The following is a 25310-nucleotide window of genomic DNA, read 5'->3' as shown; positions in this document are numbered from 1 at the left end:
TGAAAATGAGCCTCATCGCTGAAGATGATTTTGTTCGAAAAATAAGCATCCACTTGTTGTTGTTCCATAATCCATTCAACGAACACTCTTCGTTGTGTGTGGTCAGTAGGCTTCAGTTCTTGAGTCAATTGAACTTTGCAAGCAGAAAGATGCAAATCTTTCGTGAGAATACGCTGTAGAGAGCTTCTTGAAATGCCCAATTCAAGACCACGGTGCCAAACTGATGTTCCTGGACTCTCACGAACTCCTTCGATGTTTTCTGTTGAACGATGGCCAGAGTGTATAAGATCACTAATTGATCCAGTTTCCTTGAATTTTTTAATTAATCTTTTCACAGTTGAAGTTAAATCACCATTCCGACCATATTTTGTACGAAAATTGAAAACTGTAGCTGCCAAACCTTCATTATTTTTAAAATATTGCTCAACAATGAAAATGCGTTGTTCTTTCGTGTAGTGCTCCATTTTTAATAACCCTGAACTGTCAGCTGTCACGCTGTCTTTTTTTTTCCGTTGGCAACACTTTACCGCAGAAATGTCGCTGAATTTAAATCTTGCGTGAATTTTGGGACACCCTTTATTTATAGAATATACAAATTGCAGAGACTAAACGTCTGTGTGAAAGTGGGGAGAGTGAGATGGTAAGAGATGAGTCATTTATCAATCTAATTACTATCCTCTGTATTGAGTCAAGTATTTTGAGGGAGCTTTTAGGAGCCCCACTCCAAATGTAAGAGCAGTATTCGATAGCTGGGCAGATTTGTGATTTGTATAAGGTTAACAGCTGTTTAGAGGTGAAGTAATATGTTGAGTGAAAAGGAATTCCTAGTTTTTTGGAAGCTGAGGATGCAATGGTTGTGATGTATTTATGTCTGGAGAGTCCTGATATCAGGGTAATTCCAAGATTAGAAATCTTATCTTGTCTGGAAATTTAAGTGTTATCAAAAATAATACTGGGAGAAAATGTTTCTCTTTTGTGAGAAATAAGACAGAACTGGGGGAATTGACGTTATCTGAGCCCCAGTGGAGGATAGCTTGGGGATCAGAATTGAGGGCAGTGGTGGTTGATGTTCTGTAGGTTGAAGTGAGTTGTGTAGAGTGAGGTTTGTCAAATGAAAAGGAGGAGTGCAATGTGCTGTCATCTGCAAAACTGTGTACTGGGTTGGAGATCAACAAAAGTAGGTCATTGATATACAGAAGGAAGAGGGTCGGTGAGAGAACTGAACCTTGTGGGACCCCGGCATTAGTTGGATAGTGAGAGGATAGGGAGCCATCTACCATCATACGTAGTGTGTGCCCAGATAGAAAGCTGGCAATCCAATTGCAGAGGTCCTGAGACAGTCCAAATGATAGAAGTTTGCTCAATAAGCCTTTGTGCCAGACCCAGTCAAAAGCTTTAGAGATATCAAGTGCAACCATTTGAGATTTGCCAATTTTTTTCATAACATTTGTCTAGCGATGGGTGAGAATAGATCTCCTGTTGATTGACACCAATGGAATCCATACTGGTGGTCAGTTAATAGCTGGGTGCCTTCAAGGTAGCATTAGGAGTTGAGAATTAATGTTTTTCCTCCATCAGTTTAGATAGGAAAGAGGTGAGTGAGATAGGGGAGTAGTTAGAGGATAGTGATTTGTCACCCTTCTTAGGAATGGGTGAATATAGGCCAATTTCCAGACTTTGGGATGGATACCAGTAGAGTAAGAGTATGTACAAGTGGCACAAGACAGAAGTCAGTTCTGGTGCACAAATTCAGGACATTTGGAGGAATGCCATCAGTGCCAGGAGACTTTTTTTTGTGTGTGTCTAATTTAGACAAGTTTCTGATCTCTTTCTGGCAAAAGGATAGAGGGGAGGCATTGTGTGTTGGGCAGCTGGAATGATTGGGGACATTTACCATTGTCAGTTTAGTGTATATTAGAGAAGCCAGGAGATTAGCTTTTTTTTGTAGGTGATGATGCAATAGAGCAGGGGTCGGCAATCGGCAGCCCAAATTTACATTTTTGGTGACCCATAAAAGTTTGGCAATACTTACATGCCATGTATGTTGAATTATTTAAAGACATTTTATAATATGATTATAAATTAAAAATAATTTATATCTATACTTCGTGATATCACCGTGCAACATGGCACGAATCAACCGTGTGAGTCATCACGAGTGGGGATAACAAAGGCGACTTCATCCCACAACAACTGAGATTTTGGTGCACTTTTGCAATTGCATTCCCTGGTCCATCTTTCAATATAATTCAATAACATCATTATTTTCAGAGGATATATATTTGTAAAAAAAATTTCAAAAATGGGTTCAAGAAAACGTAAAATTGCAGATGAAGGAAGAAGGTTTAATGATGAATGGAACAGCAAGTACTTCTTTATTGAAAATGGGGGTAAGACCCTTTGTCTAAAGCTGTATAACTGAGAGGAGACCTCCACATAGCCTTTAAAGGAATGCAGAGAACCGAACAGGGCTTCTGACCTAATGTCCAATCCTCATCTTCTCGTAATGCACCCAGTTGGGTATCTAATTGGATACTGAATGAACGAGGATGGGCTTGCAATTTGGGATTTAGCCGACCAAATTGTATTCTTATTGGTTAAACCAAAATAAAAAAATGATGGTACAACATGACAAAATTTCATGCCGGCTGGGGCATCGCCTGGTTAAACAACGCCCCCTTTGTTTTTGCCAGGGAACCAGGGCAAACAGCGAAAAGTCAGCTACTGGAACAAATCTGAAAACACACCCCAACTCAACATCACCAGAGTTAAAGATTGGTACTATCAACATATGAAGCCTGAATGGCAAAGAAATGGAGCTAGCTGGGGAATTAGATAAGTACCAGATCGACATAATAGGGGTGACTGAAACAAAAAAGACCAAAACTGGTGAGATCTTTCTGAGCAATAAATACAAAATGTTATATTCAGGCAATGACAATCGTGGAAAAGAAGGAGTAGCCATAGTATTCAACACAAAATACGAGGCTAATCTTCTTGAATGGCAGTCAGTCTCAAGTAAAGTAATGTGGGCAAATATGAGAATGGGAAATGAGACTTATTTGTGCCTATGGTCCCACAGAAGGTTCTACTAAGGAGAATTTTTTGATGCTTTAGAAAAAGAAAGTGACACAATGAAAAAGGAAAAATTGGTCCTTGTTGGGGATCTAAATAGCAGAGTAGGAAATGATTGTGAGACATACAAAAATATTTTGGGAAAATTTGGAGAAAAGAGCAAAGCTAATAATAATGGCAATTACTTGTCGGATTTCTGTTCAGGCCATGAACTGGTTATTACTAACACCATGTTCCAACATAAAAATGTGCACAAATTCACATGGAGAGAAGAGGTAAGGAATAAGAAAAGTCTCATTGACTATGTTATTGTTGATAGTGATGTTTTCTCCCTGGTGCAGGACACCAGAGTGTACAGAGGATTTGAAATTGGAAGTGATCACTATTTAGTCTTGAGCATGATAAAATTGAATTTCATATTGAAAAGAATAACATGTAAGAAAGTTGAAGTGGCGAGCCTTGAAGAAAACACTGATTGATTCATCCAGAGAGGCAAGTGATGAGGTAGTCTGCAAGGATAGAAAAATCAGAACTCCCTGGTGGACACAGGAAGTTAGAGGCAGTGAAGGAAAAGAAGAAAGCATATCAAAGAAGATTTATATGCCTGCAGGTCACCTTTCTCCTTAAATTCCTTCACAGTTGTTTCTTTTTTTGCAACTCAAGTTTAATGGTGTTATTCATCCATTTAACCCCTACTTGATTTACTATTTGGACTCTAGGTATACAGTCTTCCATAACCTCCTGCAAGTACTCCTTGACCACTTCCCATGTCCTATCGACATCCAGCCCTTGCAGTTTTACATGCCATGGCACTGAACCAAGCAATCTCCTAAGCTTGTCATACTTGACAAGCCAGCACAGTAATTCCACACGTACCCTGTCTTAACCAAAAATTTCACACATTTAGCCACCTCCCAGGTCAAGACCCTATGATCACTCTCACCAATAGGTGGCAACATGGTCATATTCATTAGTCTGATTCTCATGTGCTATTACTAGATTAAGCCTCCTCGAACTACCTAGTATTTTCCATTACATGCTGTCTCAGATAGTTATCCCTAATGATTTATAATAATCAGGAAATAATACAAATGAGAAAATATGCAAAATTTGCTAATCTATAATAATCACTATTTAATTTTGGTATCGGAATATTAAATAATCTGGTACAATTAATTTGGAAAAATAATGAATTCAAACAAAAAAGAAAGTGCACATATGTTACTGAGCAGTTTTTTTTTTTTTTTTTTTGTGTGTGTGTATGTGAGTGAGAGAGAAACAGATAATTTTGGGCTGGGGTTTAGCCATCAAAGACAAAATACAATATTAGTTCTATTATGAAAATTTTGGAAATGAAACTTTTGGTGCATACAACTTATACATGTTTTTAATGATAAACTTAGAGAAAGTATCACTATTACAAAACTGCTGCAAAATATCTAAACTAGCAGAAAATGTACATAACAGCCGTTTATTTAAATTTGTAATGAGCAATTCAAGGAAACCAAGAAAGTTGAAGTGCAAAGAACTACGGATTATGTTATAAAGATTATGCATTACGTGTTACTAAATCACTTAAGGAATTGACAACGTAGATACGAATATAAATTAAATTACACTTTAATAAATATTTCTGATATTTCAGCAACGTCACGTGGCCATCTTCAAAAGGAACTTACAAAAAAGGCACGTGCACGTAGGCACTACAACACAGTAACTGAGAATCTCATGTTGGAGGCTTAATGGATTTTTTACAACACTCAAAAAGAATTAAAATAGAATTTAATACTTCCTATATTTCGTCCTAGTCACTAGGACATCTACGGGGATTACAAAAACAATTAATGTAACATATGCACAAATAACAAACAATACTAAGCCCAACCACGTGGGTGACACTAAAGTCCTATCTAGGTAGAGCGCCCTCTAAGGGCAGTAGTAGGTGGCCTGGAATGTAAGGTGGGAACTCTGGCGATGAGTGTTTCCCAAATCTTCGGAAGCTTAATGCAACCATATTTATTGAGATTTGGTTGGTTTTTGAGAGCTGCTGTTGCTTCTAAGAAAGTCTCTCTTTCTTGAATTTGCTGTGGTGGAGCATGGTGGTTTTCTTCCATGATACTCTGTGGGTGGTGTCCAAAACATGGTCAGCCAAGCCTGAATGGCCATAGTTGTGTTTGAAGATGTAAGACTTGTGTTCCTCTAGACGGATGGATGCTGATCTGCCTGTCTGTCCAAAGTACGCCAGCTTACAGGAACAGGGTACTTTGTAAACTCCAGGCAGAGAGAGAGGAGGGAGCTGATCTTTCGTAGAACGGATAAGGGTAGCCAGTTTGCGGTGGGGCTTATATGCTGTGTGTAGATTGTACTGTTTTAGTATCTTGGCTATTTTTTCAGATGTGCCACGGATGTAGGGTATGGTGATGGCATTTTTAAAATCTTGTTGACGAGAAGGAAGAGGAATGGGGGAGGAATTGATTATTTTTTTGATACTGTGATCGCTGTAGCCATTGGAGAGGAAAGTGCTGTGTATGTGGTTTAGCTCATTAGTGAGGGCGGTTCCACTGGAACAAAGATTGTGGACTCTCTTGGTAAGAGTTTTAATAATGCCATATTGTTGAGAGGGGTGGTGGTGGGAGAGTTTGTGAATGTATCTGCCTGTGTGTGTGGGTTTTCTGTATACGGTGAAGGTAAGTGTATCATTAGGCAGGTGTGTGACTAAGGTGTAGACACCTTAGTCACACGCTGATATTGCTATCCTGCCTGTTTCACCAAAGTAAGACAGTTTACAGCTGCAAGGGACCTGGTATACACCAGGGAGATCTAGGGAAAGTGGTTGGTCTTTAGTGGAGCGGATAAGGGATGCCAATTTTCTGTATGGTCTGTAACAGGAGATCAAGTCATGTTTTTATAAGAGTGTTTTTTAAGTCATTTTTTTGCGTAAAATTCAAGCACTGTTTTGTTTCACAAAAAACTCTTTGTATCTATAACCAAGCCAGCTAAGCTTTGATTCGGGAGCTAATCACTGCCACGCGGTTTCTCTTAGCGGACATTAACAAAGCTATTCATGCTTTTGAAGAAGAGCTTTCGTGCACTTTAAATCACAAGCTTTGATCAATTTTACGTTACTTCTCGTATACTGCAGCAGACAAAGAATTTGAAAAAATTCGAACAATTAAAAGAGAACTTGACCGTCAATCCAAAACTTCCTACCAACACCATAATCAACCTTTCTTCAGTCACCCTGAAGCACTCAACGTGCTTTCATATGGCCACAACTTCGCCATTGGTCCCAGAAAAATACTAGTGAGGATATTATGATCCAGATCGAATGCGGAATCCGCCACCTTCCAAATCAAATCACCAACAGTGTAAGACTGGATGTAGCTTGTGTCCTCTCCAAAGCAAGACCACCAAAAACCAACATATCCAACAAGGAATATAAAGTTCTACAGGAAACGAAGAATAATAAATAAATAGTTATCACCAAAGCGGATAAGGGAAATGCAACTGTAGTACTTAACCAAAAGGAGTACACAGGTAATCTTAATGCTCTCCTATTAGATCAGGCTACTTACCTCCCTATGGAATACAATCCCACCAGCTCACAAATCAGAAAACTTCACAGTCTCCTTAAGAAAGTCAACAGATTTAAGCCATTTAACTCTATACCCCCCCCCCATATTTATGGACTCCCAAAAATACATAAAGAAGATGTGCAGTTACGTCCCATTGTGGATTGATTCCCCTGCATACAAATTAATTAAACATTTGGTCAAAGCGCTCACACACTATACTGGCAACACACCATCACACATAAAAAACTCAGCCCACTTCAAAGCCAGCATAGAAAACCTTACACTCCACATAATGACATAATGGTCAGCTTTGACGTCGCCTCCTTATTCACAAATGTCCCACTCAAAGAAACTTTAGAGCTAATCCAAGCTAAATTTTTCCCACTATTTCAGTTCACAATGAACTCAGGCTATTTCATTTGGCAGGGAAAATTCTACAAACAAATTGAGGGAACAGCCATGGGTTCACCACTCTCCCCACCCTTGGTCAATTTCTTTATGGAGACCTTTGAAGCCTTAGCCCTCTACGCCAAAAAAAAACAACCATATGGTTTTGCTACGTTGATGATGTGCTCACTATTTGGCCACATGGCTCTGATACACTCCTCTCTTTCTTAACACACTTAAACAACCAACACCCCAGAATCAAGTTCACCCTGGAAAAAGAGGAAAACAACAGCTTCCCTTTCTTAGACGCATTAGTTACCGCCAGCCTGATGGAGTCTTGGTTTTCTCAGTTTATAGAAAACCTACCCATATAGGCAGGTACATTCACCAACATTGCCCCCCCCCCCACACACACAACAATATGGAGTGGTGAAAACACTATACAACAGGGTTAAACTAATCTGTTCTAATGACATGGCCCTAAACATTGAACTAAATCAATGTTTAGGGCCATGTCATTAGAACTCAACACTTTCTCAGCCAATGGCTATCCCCCCCCCCAAAAAAAAAAAAAATCCAAAAAAAATATTGAAACCTACAAACCACAATCTCCCTCCACAGCAAGGATTACTCTAAATCCATCGCCATTCCCTACATCCGAGTCACCTCAGAAAAAATTACCAAAATCTTAAAAAAAACATGACTTGAACTCCTGTTACAGACCATACAGAAAATTGGCATCCCTTATCTGCTCCACTAAAGACCAACCACTTCCCCTAGACCTACCTGGTGTATATCAGGTCCCTTGCAGCTGTAAACTGTCTTACTTTACTTTGGCCAAACAGTCAAGATAGCAAATATCAGAATTACGAAACACAAGGACTGCATCTGTTTTCACAAGTACGCCATTCTGGTCTTGCAGACCATGCTCTGTATACACGCTACAGAATACGGTGGAAGAAAGCTACAGTAATACACCGTAGCAAATACAAATTCGAAAGACTATTTATGAAATCAGCCTCAGCTCTAAGAAACTCTCCAAACCTCAACAAATTTGGTTGTATGGGAGGCTTACATCAGCAGACTTTCAGCCCAATGGCCAAGAACACCTACTTAGCCAGCTAGGGGGCACCATCAGGACTTTTAGGAGAATAATAGCTTCATCACTTCATTCTCAGTTACTGTGTTGCAGTGCCTATGTGCACATGCCTTTTTTGTAAGTTCCTTTTGAAGATGGTAACGTGATGTTGCCGAAACGTTGGAAATATTTATTAAAGTGTAATTTAATTTATATTCGTATCTACATTGTCAATTCCTTAAGTGATTTAGTAATGCATAACCAACATATAAGCCTGTCTACGAGAATATGCATTACGTGATATGATTCAGGATTTATGTATGGTTCTGTAAAGTGAAATCATATAATTGTGAACTGATATTCGAACTAAGATTATGTATAAAAAATAAAGGAAACTTCATTTGGAACTGATAGGGGCTTTTTTTTTTAAGATTCGGATTTTCGTTAGTATATAAAATAATTATTTGACAAAAATTATCTTAAGTTAGTTCTGGAAGAATAAAATGTATTGTGAGTAAGATAATTAGCAAAAAAATTGATAGTGACATTGATCTTCCAAGGTGATACAATATTGAGTGAAGAAAGTATGAAAAGATCGTTTATTCTGCACTGGCATTAAAAACTATAATTATACGATAAAACAAGTAAAAAAAACAAATACAACTTGTAGGTAGTTACTTGAATATAACTAAGATGCTAGTAACTGAGCAAATGGCAAGAAACCTGCGTTTCTTGAACTGAACGTAGCTACATACACAAGGTAATCAATTTAAGTGTTTACCTCAGCGTGAAGGATTATCTGACCTTCTAATGGACGACTGCCAAATTGCACTTCTTATCCATGTTATTTCAATGGGTGGGTATGAATCGTATCCAGGTTTTGCTGGGCGTATATATAGTCCTGGCTGGTAGGGAGGTTAACATCTTGTGGTTGTTATTTAGAAGCATCTTGCCTGATTTTTTCTTGTTTGTTTCAGTAACACCAATTATGTCTATGTAGTACTTTCCTAATTATTTTCATTTTATGTTTATGGTAGCTATCTTGAATTCTGGAAGAATAAAATGTATTGGTAAGATTATGCCGCTTTTTTGACAGCATTTTTAATGCTGTCTTCTAGTTTGTTTGGTTTTTAATCATATCTATGCTCATTTACCAAAAAAGGCAGAAGTAATATGTGATTATATGTTGATATTGAAATTAAATCCAAGAAAAAAAGACTGCAATGGTTTAGCCATGTGACCAGAATGGAAATAGAAAGAATGCTAACTAAAGCCCTCTATACAATGATGGAAGGTAATAGATCCAAAGGGTGGCCCAAAATTAGATGGATAGACAAAATAAAAGAGGACCTGAAAACCAAATCACAACAAGCGACACCAAACTGGATAGAATTGTTCGGATCCCCAGGGACAGACAGAAGTAGAAAGAATTCATTCAGCATCATCATCATCATCATCATCCACATAGATGATGGAAGAGAGGAGAAGATCATCTTGAATTCTGCTGATGTTGATATTGAGTTTGTTATGGGAGTTGACTTCTTTCAGTTTGTCATTCTTTTGACGAAAACAGTGAAGGATCTTGTTTAACCTAGCAATTCCCCGAGTGCCATGACTTTTCATGTTATTGTACCATCATGTCTTTTAAGCAAATAAAGAATGCAGTTTTATCAGCTAAATCTCAAATTTCCAGCCCATCCTTGTTCATTCAGTATCAGGTATCTAAATACTTAAGGAATTGACAGCGTTCACTAGAAATATAAATTAAATTAACTTTAATATATACTTTCCGATATTTCGGTAACATCACGTTGCCATCTTCATAGGAACTTAAGGTAAAGACACGTGCATGCAAGTAATACATAATAGCAAATGAGAAACGAAGTGAGAAGCTACCATTTTCCTAAATTCCTGGTGGTGCCCCCTGGCAGGCTATATTAGGTGTTCTTTGCCTTTGGGCTGAAGTTCTGATATGTTTCCCAAATTTGGGGCAGTCTCGTGCATCCAAATTGTTAAGGTTTGGCATGTTCCTAAGGGCTGAGGCTGATTCCATGAATAGTCTTTCATATTTGAACTTGCTGCGGTGTATTACTGTGGCTTTCTTCCACCTTATTCTGTGGCAAGTATCCAGAGCATGGTCTGCAAGCCCAGAGTGGCTGTACTGGTGAAATCGGATGTAGTCCTCGTGTTCTGAGATTCTGATATTTGCTGTCCTGCCTGTTTGGCCAAAGTAGGACAATTTACAGCTGTCCAGGATCTGGTATACACCAGGTAGGTCTAGGGGAAGTGGTTGGTCTTTAGTGGAGCGGATAACAGATGCCAATTTTCTATATGGTCTGTGACAAGAGGTCAAGTCATGTTTTTTTAGGATTTTGCTGATTTTTTCTGAGGTGCCTCGGATGTAGGGAATAGTGATGGATTTAGAGTAATCTTTTTTGTGAAGGGGTGGGAGTGGGTTGTGGATAACTGGTTTTAGTATTTTGGGGAGGGGGGTAGCCATTGGCTGAGAAAGTGTTAAGGATGTGATTTAGTTCAGTAGTTAGGGCATAGTCATTTGAACAGATTAGTTTTGCCCTGTTGAATAGTGTCTTAATTCCATATTGTTGTGAGGGGGATTGTTGGTGAATGTATCTACCTGTATGGGTGGATTTTCTATAGACTGAGAAAACCAAGGTTCCATCAGGTTGGCGGGTGACGAGTGCGTTTAGGAAGGGGAGGCTATTGTTTTTCTCTTTTTCCAGGGTGTTATTTGGTTAAGTGTGTTAAGAAGGACAGTAGCGTATCTGGGCCATGTGACCAAATAGCGAATCATCAACGTAGCGAAGCCATATGGTAGGTTTTTTGTGGGGCAGAGTTTAAGGCTTTCTCTTCAAAAGTCTCCATAAAGAAGTTGGCCAAGGGTGGGGAAAGTGGTGAAAGGGCTGTCCCCTCTGTTTGTAGAATTTTTCCTGCCAAATGAAATACCCTGAGTTCATTGTGAAGTGAAATAGGACTGAGATATCGGGAGGAAATTTAGCTTGGATTAGCCCTAAGGTTTCTTTGAGGGGTACATTGATGAATAAGGAGGAGACGTCAAAACTGACCATTATGTCATTGTGTTGAAGTATAAGGTTTTCTATACTGGCTTTGAAGTGGGCTGAATTTTTTTATGTGTGATGGTGTGTTGCCAGTATAGTGTGAGAGCCCCCACTTTTTTTTTTCCTTTTTTTTAGGGGGGGGGTAGCCAATGGCTACTCCCCCCCAATCCAAAAAATACTAAAACCAGTTATCCACAACCCACCTCCCTGCCTTCACAAAAAAATTACTCTAAATCCATCACCATTCCTTACATCCGAGGCACCTCGGAAAAAATCAGCAAAATCCTAAAAAAGCATGACTTGAGCTCTTGTTACAGACCATATAGAAAATTGGCATCTGTTATCCGCTCCACTAAAGACCAACCACTTCCCCTAGACCTACCTGGTGTAAACCAGGTCCTTTGCAGCTGTAAATTGTCCTACTTTGGCCAAACAGGCAGGACAGCAAATCTCAGAACACAAGGACTACATCCGATTTCACCAGTACAGCCACTCTGGGCTTGCAGATCATGCTCTGGATACTCACCACAGAATAAGGTGGAAGAAAGCCACAGTAATACACCACAGCAAGTTCAAATATGAAAGACTATTCATGGAATCAACTTCAGCCCTTAGGAACATGCCAAACCTTTACAATTTGAATGCATGAGACTGCCCCAAATTTGGGGAACATATATCAGAAGAACTTCAGCCCAAAGGCAAAGAACATCTAATATAGCCTGCCAGGGGACACCACCAGGAATTTAAGAAAATTGTAGCTTCTCACTTTGTTTTTCATTTGCTGTTATGTAGTACTTGCGTGCACGTGTCTTTATCTTAAGTTCCCATGAAGATGGCAACATGACGTTGCCGAAATATCGGAAAGTATATATTAAAGTTAATTTATATTTCTAGTGTACACTGTAAATTCCTTAAGTATTTAGTTATCATGTTTAACCAGCGTATATGTCTTTCTACAAGAATCAGTATCAGGTAAACATCTACTGATGTGCACTATAAGAAGTTGAAGATATTGAACATTAGGTCAGAAGCTCTGGCTGGTTCTTCACATTTCTTAAAAGGCTACATTGAGATCACTGCTAAGTAATCTAGCTTTGACAGAAAATAAATGAATTATTTTTTAATGTTAATCCACATTTTTAATGCTGTCTTCTAGCTTTTTTAAAATCATATCTATGCCCATTTACCTAAAATGCCTGAAGTAATATGTGATTATATGTTGGTATTGAAATTAATCTATTTATTTTTCAGATTGTAAAGAAAATAAGCAGTTAACACCAACCGATAGTCCTGTTGCACATACTTTAGACACCCAAGTTATGCATCAGGATGTTACAACAAATGAAGAAATTTCAATTAGTGATACAGTTGAAGTCACAACTCAGGTATTACATATGCTTCTCTTTTTCAGTTTACTAACGAGGTTCGGTAAAATTATTTCTTGCACTGGAGATGATTGGAAAGTTAGGAAGAAAGAACCTCGTTGGATTTAAAACTTATAGCTTGTACTTTTTAGAAAATATGTACAAAAGTAATTTCTGCAGTCCAGCAATAGAGAAAACAAATGAATGGGGGGGTGGGGGTTCCATTGAATTTGGAGGTGAAATTTGAATGGATGGTAGGTGCTCACTGCATATCTTAAAATATTATCAAAAAAAATTTAGAGAATCAGTAATGCTAATTTGAAAAGTGGCATCTCTACAGGATCTATGAAAAATCACATGTAGAGCAGAAATTGGACATATTTGTCATGTTGATATTTTCAGGGAACTCTAAATGTCATCATTTTTAGAAGTGAGAATAATATTTCATGGTTGATTGGATTTACAATTTTTGTAGTTAACAACCTTTCAGAGGCAAAGAATGCCTGAAGTGAAAGAGAAAGATGTGGTCAGAGTGGTTAGTTTACTGTAGTAAATTTTTTAGAATAGCATTATCACTATGGAAAGTTGGTAGGACTTTGCAATTGATTATTATAGTGAGCATTGATTGCAGTTTCTTGGATTCTGACTAGATGGTACATATGTTTATGCTATGAAGGATTTATATATGTGTGTGTGGGTGTATGTGTGTGTTTTATTCCCATGCATGAGAGGCAACAGGACCTATAAATAAATGTCATGTGTTGAATTTGAAGTTAATTTTCTTAAATAGAATAATCTCGTCTAAAGATCTGGATATTATCAAAGATAAGTACAGTTGATTCCTACTATAGCACACTCATAGGGACCACATGGAATAGTTGGTTATAGTGGATAGTATATTGTAATGAATTTTCTTTAGAATAGTGCTGTGCCTATGGTGCTGCTAATTGCACTTTTCTTGGGGTGGAGTTCTTTGCTGTATTTGAGAATCGACTATATATATATATATATGTAGGAAAATATTTCTTTTTGGAGAATTAAAAAAAAAGAATGGTTTGGAATTGGTATTTAAGATTGTAGGTTCAGATTTTTTTTGGTAGGCTTAGGCATATTAAATAAGCAGGTTGAGTGCAGATACTGTCATTAGCAAAGCTGCATAGTGGGTTTGCAGTCCCTTGGAGAAAGTCATTGAAACCTTTTACATCTTGACATTAGTTATGAAATATTTAAGGATGTAAAAAGGCCACCATCATGTGTATTATGTGACCAGAGAGAAAACTTGGACCAGTTGGCCGAGTGGTTAGTGTATCCATTCACCAACCAACAGGTGTCAATTCGAATCCTGCTGGGCATGGATGTTTGCAATTGTCTTTAGGAAGGAAATGAATTGCATTGCATGCTGTGAGATCACCACCCCACTTAGTGGAGTGTTTTCCTTATGTATTTTATGCAAACCATATATTCGAGGGATGAGAAGATGAAGTGGACAAAGAGATTATCTTAAATCTCTAGGAAATTCGGTAGTGGTTCTCAGGAGATTATTAGCACATGATTATGAAGTTCACAAGTTAAAGATAAATGATTATAAGTAGGCTGTTGATAAGCTGTTATTTAATCCAACTGCTGACCATATTGAAAATAGTAATGATGTAAAAGATTTTATATCTCTACTATATCAGCTCCTTTTCACCAAAGTTAGCTAAAATTCTAAAGAAACAAAACATGCCCTGTTTTAGTCTGGAGAAATCTTGAGTGGCATATGGAAGAACATATGAAAGACATCACATATAAGATCTAGAGCCAGTATGTTATCTAATAATGTTCTTATTTCTGCTAACTCTGATGATAAAGATTCTATCACTTATCCAGTAAACAGGACAAATGTGAAAACATTTTTAGATGTTATGATGAGTTCAAGAGAAGAATTATAGAATTGATAGAAATTGTCCTCAGCTATCCAACATTGGCGTACATGAGATCATGCCTGCATGAATATGCTTGGCAATACTATGGCATCCAGAACGTTCTCTTGAAATGTATATTTTTTGTATTTCTCTTTTCATGTTGTGCATCCAATAAAGCTTGCTAAGAAGACATAACTAGTGTTGCATTCATATAATTCTATTCTATCAGTGGTCCTAACAGGCACTTAAGCATCTACCACCTTTCCAAGTATTCTTGGACTTCGCAACCGTAACTCGGGGATAAGGTGGTTAGCCCTATGCCTCCAAGTGTGTCCTATGTCTGTAGATGTGTGTGTGTGTGTGTGTTCACTGGGCAAGTTTGCCAGTTCTGAGGTATGAAAAACCTAAGTTTCCAGGTGGAAAAAAAAACCTGCCTCCGTACGAGATGGTTAACCACCTTTTGTTGAAAGAGATCAGATAAAGGTTCCTCAAGTCACTGACGGGAATCGAACCCACATCAGGTCTTTTCAACCAAAGGGCTTCGTATATATCAACCGAGCTACAGAGGCTCAGCATATATATAATAGGTTTTCTATTTTGTTATCCCTTCGGCTTTTAGTCTTTAAAGTTCTTCAAATTATGTTATGTAGCCAGAGAATTTGTCATATCATATCATCATTGTCAAATTCCTGCCATGTACCTTCAAGAGGTGTGCAGGATATTATGATAGTACTACATGAAAAACTTGCATCATTACTAACTTTCTATCCACAATTTTCCTCCAAATCAATCTGTTATCTGTCAAGACTTCAACATTATCAGATCTTATATTTCTGTATTCTAAGGCACTTTTTACTGTATCATTCCACCTATATCTTGGTTTAGTTTAATGGTGGAGTGCTTAAGGATCAATGGTGTATAACTGAGAGGAGACCTCCACATAAGTTTTTAAAGGAATGCGAAGAACTGACCAGGGTTTCTGACCTGGTATATGCTGCCTACCAGTGCCTACAATGGTTGTATTGATGTTTGATGATTTTGCTGATTGCAAGTCTCTCCTGTTTATACTTATTGCAGTGAAGTATAGATAGTAATGGATAAGGGTAATGGGTTTACAGTGATACTGCTGGACCTGGCTAAGGCCTTTGACAGGATACCACATGGAATTCTAATACGTAAACTGCAACATATGGGAATGGATATATAGGGTTGGTGAGATGGATAGGTGGGCGGATGATGGAGAGATATCAGAGAGTAGTTTATTTAGGAGTAGAATCCAAAAGACAGCCTGTGACTAGTGGAGTGTTGCAGGGTTCTGTTCTTGAACCACTGCTGTTTAATTTGTTCATTAACGATATAGGGAAGGATCTAAGAGGAATGGTTCATTTGTTCACTGATGATGAAAAGTTGGGTAGGGCAATAGTGAATGCAGACGATGTCAAAATCTTGCAGGATGATTTGGATAGATTGGAGTTCTGGGTTAAGGAGAATGGATGTCAATTTAATGTGACAAAATGTAAGGTTATGCATTTTGAGGTGAAAAGATTAGCAGCAGTATACCACATTGGTGGAACTGTACTCCAGGAGGTTGATGAGGCCAGGGACTCGAGAGTGTTGGATAGGGAGATGAAGTTTAGGGGACACATTGCAAAAGTGGCTAAATCAGCTCATCAAATCACTTGGTTGCTAAATAATACTTTGACGAGCAGAGACAAGCAAGTTATTTTCTCTGTACCGAGCCTTGATAAGACCTCATCTCGACTACTGTGCCCAGATTTGGTCACCTAGGTTTCTTCTTGATGGGGAGGAGGTGAAGAGGATCCAGAGGCGAGTGACCAAGATGATAGCAGGTCTATGGAATGAACCTTATGATAGCAGTTTGAAGATTTGTGGGTTGCAGAAATTGGTTGATAGGCAGAAAAGGGGAGATATGATTGTGACATTCAAATTGCTGGAGGGTTTCTATAGGATTAATTCAGAGGATATTTTTGAGATCAGGACTGGTGATGGGAAAACTAGGGGGACATCTATGGAAGCTGGGCAAGAGTGTGGTTAGCAAGGGTGTTAGAGCTGGGTTCTTTACTTTGGTAAATGAATGGAATAAGCTGCCAGAGTCTGTTGTGGGTGCTATGACAGTAAATGAGTTCATGGCAAGGTATGATAGATACTGTGAGAATGTCGAATAGTTGTGTGGACATGATGTTTAGGGCCTCCTTCGATGAGTCTAAGGACTCCCTGGAGTCGCCCATAATAATAATAATAGTAGTCTGTGATTCTGTGCTGCACAATATCCAAGGCATGATCTGCTAGGCCACTGACCATAATTGTAGTGATAAATAGAATCCTTATATTCTTCAAGACATTGTGGCAAAACTTCTGTTTTGTTTATAATAAGACAGTCTTCAGAGAGCACAATTTTTTTTTAAAAAAGAATTAGCAATAGATTATAAAAACCAACCCAGGCTCAATAATTATGATTGTGTGAAAGTTCCTAAAATATGGAAAAATTTTGATTCTTAAACCTCCTTCCACTTGGTATACCTTGACACCAGTACCCATAATAATGTACCATGTAATATGATTTTAATGGATTTTAAATTTTTTTGCAATTTTGTATAATGCAGAAACTTGACCAATGCGGAAAATATAATCGGTCCCTTGCGATTCCACTTTGAACAAGTTTTACTATATCTTTAACTGAATTGTCAAATTCATTTGCTAAGCACACAAAACCAGAACAAGGGGAAGGGCAAGTAACAAGTACTGCATGCGCTTGTTAAAAATTTATATGCTATATGCAGAAATGACAAGCACAAATTGTTAATTAAAAAAACCCTAAAACATAATTAAATAAAAATATCTGTTTTGGAAAATTTTGATTTTTCACTTTGTACGATATGGAAATTTGAATAAGGTTTGACATAATTAGCTATTTTTGATATTCTGCTTAAATTTGAATAACTTTGTTTCAGGAAAATGAAAAATGCAGAGATTCAGCAGAACTCAACTGTGCTGATCTCAAAAGAGTAGAAGAATTGTTTTATATTCCTGAAGGCGCAACAAGAATAGATATGCCTCTTGGAGTACTATATAAGGTAAGACAGTTCTATTGGGGCATAGATCCCTCTCTCTCTATCCCCCCCCCCCTCTCTCTCTCTCTCTCTCTCTCTCACTTTTTGTTATGTATATCCAACTGTCATGCAACAGCACTGCATGTACAGAACATAATAAGCTTTGATTCCTTTCAATAAAATTTTGAATTGAAGGTTACGTCAAAAAATTGAATTTTACTGTTTTATATGACATTCTTTTCCATAACAGTTCACCTTGCAAAAATCCTAACTTTAGTACGTTAGATCGATTAGGAGTGTATAGATAAGGAAATTACTGATAGTTTTTCTTGAAGAGGGAAATTGAGGAAATTGATATCCAGAGATGATAATAATAAAATAACTTTTTATTAAATTATTGCAAATATTTTGCTTTGGTTACAAAGACATTTTCATAGGCCTAAGGATATTTTATGCATGTACACACAGCCAAAACTTTAGGAAGGCAAATACACTTGAGTTCAAAAAATAGCATAATGATAATATGTTCTAACTGGCATACTCTGTGATTGTGAGAGATCTTGATGGTTCATCTAACAGTATTTGATTATTATGATAGCTCAGATTTTTCACATTGAGGCAGTCATATTTATTTTGATTCAGTGAATGTTATAACAGTTTCCAAAAATAGCGTTAGATTTGTATTTACATCTGTTGTTAAAGTCCCACACACACACAGGATCCAATCATCTGTATCAGTCTAGGGATGAAATGACATTTAACTATAACATTCGCTGAATTTTAAATAAACATGGCTTCCTCACTCTGTCAAAAATTTGAAGGATTCATCATGAGATTACAAGCTGAATGATCAAGATCCTCTCATACCATGCCCATAGAAGACATTAGTTAGGACATCATGATTGTGATTTTTGAACCCATTCTGTGTTTGCCTTCCTACAGTTGTACCTACATTCCTGTATCTTAGCACCTATGAAAATGCCTTGGGGATTAATTCAAAATATCGATAATTTAATCAGTTATTTTATAAGTATTAGACATCTGTTTCTTCCATTTCTCAAAAGCATGAATCATGATTTGCACCTGAGTATCCATACCAAGTTTTCCACATTCCTGTTTTTACAGTTTTTGTCTTTATACCAAATTCTACAGTAAGTGTTCAGTTGAGTTAGTTCCTGTTGCCTTGTGTTGGATTTATTTAGGAGTATAATATTATTAATTATTAAAAATGAATATCTATAGATTACTTTTCTCTTGACCCATGCATACTTGTGGCATATATTTTGCAAAAGGCCTTGTGACCGTTTGTGTGTGAGATATATATATATATATATATATATATAGCTAACTGACATTTAATTGAAAAAGCTGTTAAGGTTCTTCCTTCCTAGATAGGATTAAAACCAAGGTCACTTTCACACCTGGGGGGGGGGGGAGTTGCATTGCTTATCACCTGAGCTGTGGAGGCTTTCTTTTGGGTAAAGAGAGCTCCTTAAAGAACAACAATCAGTAAAGAGACCATGTTGCATGAAGATGAAACAGTCAAAGGTCCAGCACTGGCTAACCAAAATCATATCTGGCTTGTGGCATTATTCAGCTTCCTGGAAGCAGAGTAAGAAACCCCAGATTGTTTTTTTTTATGGCATATAGTAGTGAATATGAAGACAAATTGAAGGCGTGTGGCCCCCTCTAAGTTTTGGGAAATAGGAGAAGGAAAGGAAATGATGGAAATTTCATACAAGCTGGTAAGAGGTTTTTACAGTTTAGATAGGAGAAATTGTGCACCTCGTTCCATGTGAAAAGGAGGAGAGAACTTTTGGTCATTCGTGGAAGCTGAGTAAGAGATCCCAGATTGTTTTTCCTGGCATCTAGTAGTTAGTGAATGAAATAAGCTGCCAGTGGGCATTTTCCATATGTCTTTGGTGATTGTTGTTAAGGAGAGGTATGACATGTATCAAAGAATTATACTTTCCACGGTCCTCCCTCAATGAGTCCCTGACTCCCTGGAGATGCTACATATAATAATATTTGTAATCATATATATATACTAGGGGGCTCCTCCCCTGATGCCTATGGCAACAGGGGAGGAGCCCCTAGTATAATTTTATAATTTTTTTAATATATAATTTTATATATATATAATTATAATTTTATAATTTATAATTTTTAAGGATGTTCATCCAAAAAAAATAAAAAAAAAATATATATATATATATAGTATGGAGAGAGAGGGATGAGGAGGTTATACAGCTATCACATAACCTGGAAAAAAATTCAGCATTAGAGACAGGTGAAATGTCAGTACATATACTGAAGGAATGTTAAAATGTCCTTGATTTGATTGTATAATGAGTCTTAACTCAAGAAAGATCCTACAAGAATGTGTGATAATCCTGTCGTACAAGTGTAGTGTAAAAACGGATGTGTAACTACTGATGTTCAGTAGTATCTGTGGAGTTGTGAAAATTTTAGAAAAGTTATTAAAATATATAGAAATGGATTGACAGACAAACTATACTTTTTCAAGAAACAGATTGGTTTACTGTTGTGGGTCATGTCTGGATAATTTGCTCATATTTTATAATAATGCCTTGGCTGAGTAGGATATGATGAGGACGGGCACATTATGATACTGTTGGACTGTGCTAAAGCACTTGACAGTATACTGCATGAAAGGCTGTTGCATAAATTGACAGATATGGGATTGGAATATAAATTATTGATGTGTAAGAGGATGGCTGATGAACAGGTATCAGAAAGTATATGGGTTGATGTGATGGAGAGAGAGAGAGATGAATCAGAAAGTAATATATGTAAGATGGTATCAGAAAATAGTATATGGAGATGTTCAGTTGTTTGCTGATGATGCAAAGATAAGTAGGGCTGTTTAGCCCTGTTGAAGCAAGTATGTTAACTACATAGTATAGTACTAGCATGTCCAATAGTCTGTAGGGAAAAAGAATTCATCCATTTTATGAGTGATACAAAATCATTTATCATTACTGTTATTATTATGCGATGTTTTCAAGGACTCATCACAGGGAGGCACACTACTCCACTACATACAATGCATGTATTATTATTATTACACACACATTATTTTATTAATGTGTGTGTGTGTGGTTTTGTTTGCTATGCTCGTACCACCAATGTGAGTACAAGCATAGCAAACCAGAGATATCCAAACTAGACCAGCTCTTACTTCTTACAATATGCACTTGGTATTATTGTATCTATATACTGGTCTTCTACTCTTCTTTCCTCTACTTCCTTTCACTTTGAAAGAGCTAAATGCTGCAAATTTGCCTCCTGCCCAAATGGCAGTCACTTCTTCTGGTCAATTGCCAAGGCCATTGAATGCAACTTCTACCCACCCAGGTTTCCACCACTCTCACATCTGGATGGTACTGTAGTTACCTCGCCTAAAGATAAGGCTAGCTTGCTGGCATAACTCTTCTCTTCCAGTTCCTGCATTGATGACTTGGGCAAAGTTTCCTCCACTCCACCAAGAATGGCTCCTTTCGTGTCACCCATAGTCTTCTGATCAAAAATCCGAAGAATCCTTAATAACCTGAGCAGAAACAATGTATCGTCCTGATGGTATCCCACCTGTTGTGTTAAAAAATTGTCCCAAAACTAACACCTATCCTGCATTGCCTCTTCAGTATACCCTACAACTTGGAAACAGGTCTACATCCAGCCCATCTCAACGAAAGGTGATAAAAGTTGACCAATACACTACCATCCAATTGTTCACACATCTATTCTCTCTAAAATTATGGAGAAGGTCAACAACCAACTCTCAAACCACCTAGAGACATATCAACTACTTAGTGACCAGCAATATGGATTTCATCACCTGTGATCTATGGCTGATTTTTTTGCTTTCACCACCCACTTCTGGACTCAAGCCATGGAAAAATTTGGAGAAACTCACGTGGTTGCCCTAGATATTTCAAAGGCATTTGATCATGTTTGGCACAGGAGCCTACTTAACAAACTGCCTTCTTATGGTCTGCCTTCCACACTCTGCAGCTGTATTGCCAATTTTGTCATTGTGAATTTCCTCACCAATACAGAATACTCTAGGGTTCTGTTCTCTTACCCACTCTCTTCCTCTTGTATATAAATGACCTGCTCTCACAGACTTTGAATCCTGTCCATAGCTTTGCTGATGACAGTACACTCCATTTCTCCTTTTCATTTGACAAACCTTGTAGTGCTTAAGTATTAGAATCCTCAAGATCTACTATGACCAGTGACCTAAACTCAGATCTTCTAACTATATCCCGGTGGGGCAAGGATGACCTTGTAAACTTCAATGCCACCGAAACTCAGTCCTGTCTAATCTCTCGCAAGAAAGAGTTTACATCCCTCCCTCTTCAGTAATACTGAGATAACCAAACATGATCAGATTTCTCTTCTTGGACTGATCTGCACCTTTGATCTTTCCTGGCACAACCATATTGCAACTCGAGCTTCTACAGCTGCTAACTCTATACACCTCCACACCACCTTTACAGTGGCTGTAGAAGCACCTCCACAGCCGTTAACTCTATACAAATCCTCAATCTGCCTAGCCATGGAATACTGCTCCCATATTTGGAGTGATGCACCAAAATCCTCTCTAAGATTGCTTGATTCTATCCAGAAGAGGGCAGTCTAGCTAATTAATGATCCCTCTCTCACTGACATTCAGTTTCTACCTTGTGCCTCTTCATGGACAGTTCTGCTGGATTGGCCACTATTATTCTTCCACTCCCTTCCAAAATCATTAAAACAAGAGTCACTGCTAAATAACATCCTTTTATAGTCTGTCTTGAAACTCACTGAACAAACTTCACTGTTTCTTCTTTCATTCCATCCACTTCTGTCCTTCAGAACAGGTTATAGGTCTTGTGACCTTATGTATGTGGATCAGGTTTTTTTAAAAAAAAAAAAATTATTTTTTCCACTCCACCTACCCAGTACTATTGGAGCAATTCAAGGATGAGAGGATGACTCTTTCCTCTCAAACTGTAGTTTCCACTACCTACTAAAAGAGGCAAGCCTAGTTGCTATAAGGTGACAGCACCACCACTAGGATACCTATCATAAATGCTAGTAACTTGACATAGGTAAACAAATATTACTTTCAATTCTCAAAGAAATCTAAACTTGGTAAAAGACCACAAATTGGAAAAGGTAAAAAATTTTGGAAAAAGAAAATGTGGTGAAATATACCACATGGAACATTAGAAGCATAGCACGTAAAGAACAATAGATAAATTTTTAAATGAAGAAAACGGCAAAATCACAGTTCTTACAGAAACAAAAAAAAAAACAAAGGAACAAAAGAGACGACTATCACATCATATATAGTGAATGGAAAAACAAATATGTGCAATAATTTGCATAATATGGATCCATAAATCAATTAAAGCAAAAATAACCCATTATATATATATATAATGAAATGAAAGAATATGTCCCTAAAGAAAGAAGAAATGACCTTTACAAACAGTTAAAAGGAGTATATGAAAAATTAATTAAAACAGATAATATAATTATAACTGAAGATCTTAATGCCAGAATAGACATGGAAAAAAAATAATATAGAAAAATTTGGAGAGTCAACAATAAACAAAAATGAAAAACGACTTGATATATAATGTAAAAATAATGAATAATATGTAAATATACATGGTGTGCAAGAGGACAAAAATCGATAATAGACTACATTATAATGAATGAAAGATAAAGAGAAAAAATAAAATAAAGAGGACAGGAAATAGATGTAGATCATTATTTAGTGTTGGCAAAATTAAAGTTTCTACCAAATTGGTTATAAAAAAATACATTAAATAAACAAACTAGAGAATAAAAATGCAGTTACAATGTAAGACTAAACGATTTAAGTATAAGAAATGTATACCAACAGAAGATTAATACATACTTTCTTTTTCCCTTTTACTCCAATGAGAGTATAGGGACTATGGATCTCCATCTGACTGTGTTTTGTGCTTCTCTCTTTATCGTCATCAAGGTCTTTCTGAGGTCTTTTTCTACTCCTCTCCTCCAGCTCATCTTTGGTCTACCTCTGTCCTTGCGGATTCCCCTTTAATGCTTGTTTGACTTTGTCCTTTTCCGGTTTTCTTAGTATATGCCCTATCCCTCTCCATTTTCTCTGATTGATGTCATACATTTTTGGTTTTTTGTTGTTGTTTAGTTTTTTGCCATAACTCTTTATTCGATATCTTTTCTGGCCATTTTATTTGTAGAATTCTTCTTTAGCATTTATTTAAAATGCTTTTCAATTTTTTCTAATTGCTTTTGTTGTCCATATTTCTGATGCATTGAATAGAACTGATTACATATTTGTAAATAGGCTTAAAAAACAAAATCAGGTTATTTAACCGGTTTTGTTTTTTAAGCCTATTTGCTTTGATCTCCATATTTTCCCTAACATGTTAAAAATTATATGTGCTCTCTGTATGTTAGATTTTTACATCTTCCTCTGCTTCTCCTTGTTTATTATTGATCCTAGGTAATTAAAGTTCTCCACTTTTTCTAAATAAAAAAGATTAATAACTATTTAGAAAAAATACAAGAAAATGAAGACATTGAGAAAGAATGGAATAACATGAAAAAAATTATTACTTTCGCAGCATAGTCTAAGGGGACACACACACACACAAATAAAATAAATATATAAGGGACAACAAAATAAAAAGCTAGCTTATAAAAGATGGTTAAGTAATAAAAAAACAAATAGACAAAATTGAATACTAAAAAAAAAAAAATGAGAAATAGCCAAAAGAGAAAGCTGGAAGATATTTGTATCATACCTATCGTGCAGTAGATTTAAACTAATTCTCAGATTACTTTATAGATTTTTGGTCGGAGCCGGCCTGACTGGCCAAGTGGTTAGCATTTCCGCTCTCCAGTAAAAGGCTGCGGGTTCGAATCCCACCGTGGGCATGGATGTTTGTGATTGTCTGTGGAAAAATTAGTGGTGATGGTCAGCGGCAGATGGAGTTGGTGTAGTTGCAGTCAGTTGGTGGATTTGAGGTGGAGACAGCTGTAGAGCAGGTGCCCTTACTTGATGAGTCTTTGGGCTCCCTGGAGGTCTAATAATAATAATAATAATACTAAAAAAAAACTGTTCCAAAATCTTGCAAAATGATTTAGATGGAATAACATCGAAAGAATTAAAGGACAATATAAGTAAAATAATTGCAAATCAGCAGGAGAAGAATAAATTCCAAACTATATAAATTGCTGGGGTGGGGGGGGGGGGATTCATCAAAGATTATTAAAATTTTTAAATAAAATATATACAATCGGACAAATAAAAATATAATGGAATACAAGTATAGTAATACCTATATTTAAAAAAGGACATTAAAGAACACCTGTTAGTAACAGGAGTGTTAGTTTACTGAATACATGCCACAAAATATATATTATCATTATTGTACTGGCATCTCCATGAAGTCCTAAGACTCATTGTGGGAGACCCCAGCTATCAACATCTATCATACTTCTCCTTGAAGCCATTAACAGACAAAGCACTCACAACTGACTCAGGCAACCCATTCTATTCATTCATCACTCTTCAAGTGAAAAATGTCTTTCTCACACCCTTGGTAACCACACTGGTACTCACCTCTAGCCAAGTGCTGAAACATTTCCCCTACATCTGGTCTATAAAAGTCTTGAACTAAAATATTTGTATGTTATCACCCCCTTTTGCCTGTCAACTGAATTTTGCAATCTACAAACCCTCACTATCCTCAT

At 37.1% G+C, this 25310-nt stretch overlaps 1 protein-coding gene across 2 annotated transcripts in view; it reads left to right on the top strand.

The window, feature by feature from the left end:
- LOC150100209 (myc box-dependent-interacting protein 1-like) overlaps positions 1 to 25310 on the top strand; it is a 188989-nt gene that overhangs the window by 152180 nt on the left and 11499 nt on the right. For both annotated transcript variants that reach the window (XM_090402882.1, XM_090402883.1), the window contains exons 10-11: positions 12444 to 12577; positions 17433 to 17555. In XM_090402882.1, the coding sequence (XP_090259008.1) occupies positions 12444 to 12577; positions 17433 to 17555 (257 nt within the window). The remainder of the gene's footprint in view (positions 1 to 12443; positions 12578 to 17432; positions 17556 to 25310) is intronic.

The sequence above is a fragment of the Typopeltis vanoorti genome, chromosome 13, assembly GCF_054136105.1.
Source record: "Typopeltis vanoorti isolate ZY-2024b chromosome 13, IOZ_Tvanoo_1.0, whole genome shotgun sequence".
Classification (NCBI taxonomy): Eukaryota; Metazoa; Arthropoda; class Arachnida; order Uropygi; family Thelyphonidae; genus Typopeltis; species Typopeltis vanoorti.
Note: the sequence above shows the minus strand (reverse complement) of the source record. Positions and strands in the feature narration are given on the sequence as shown.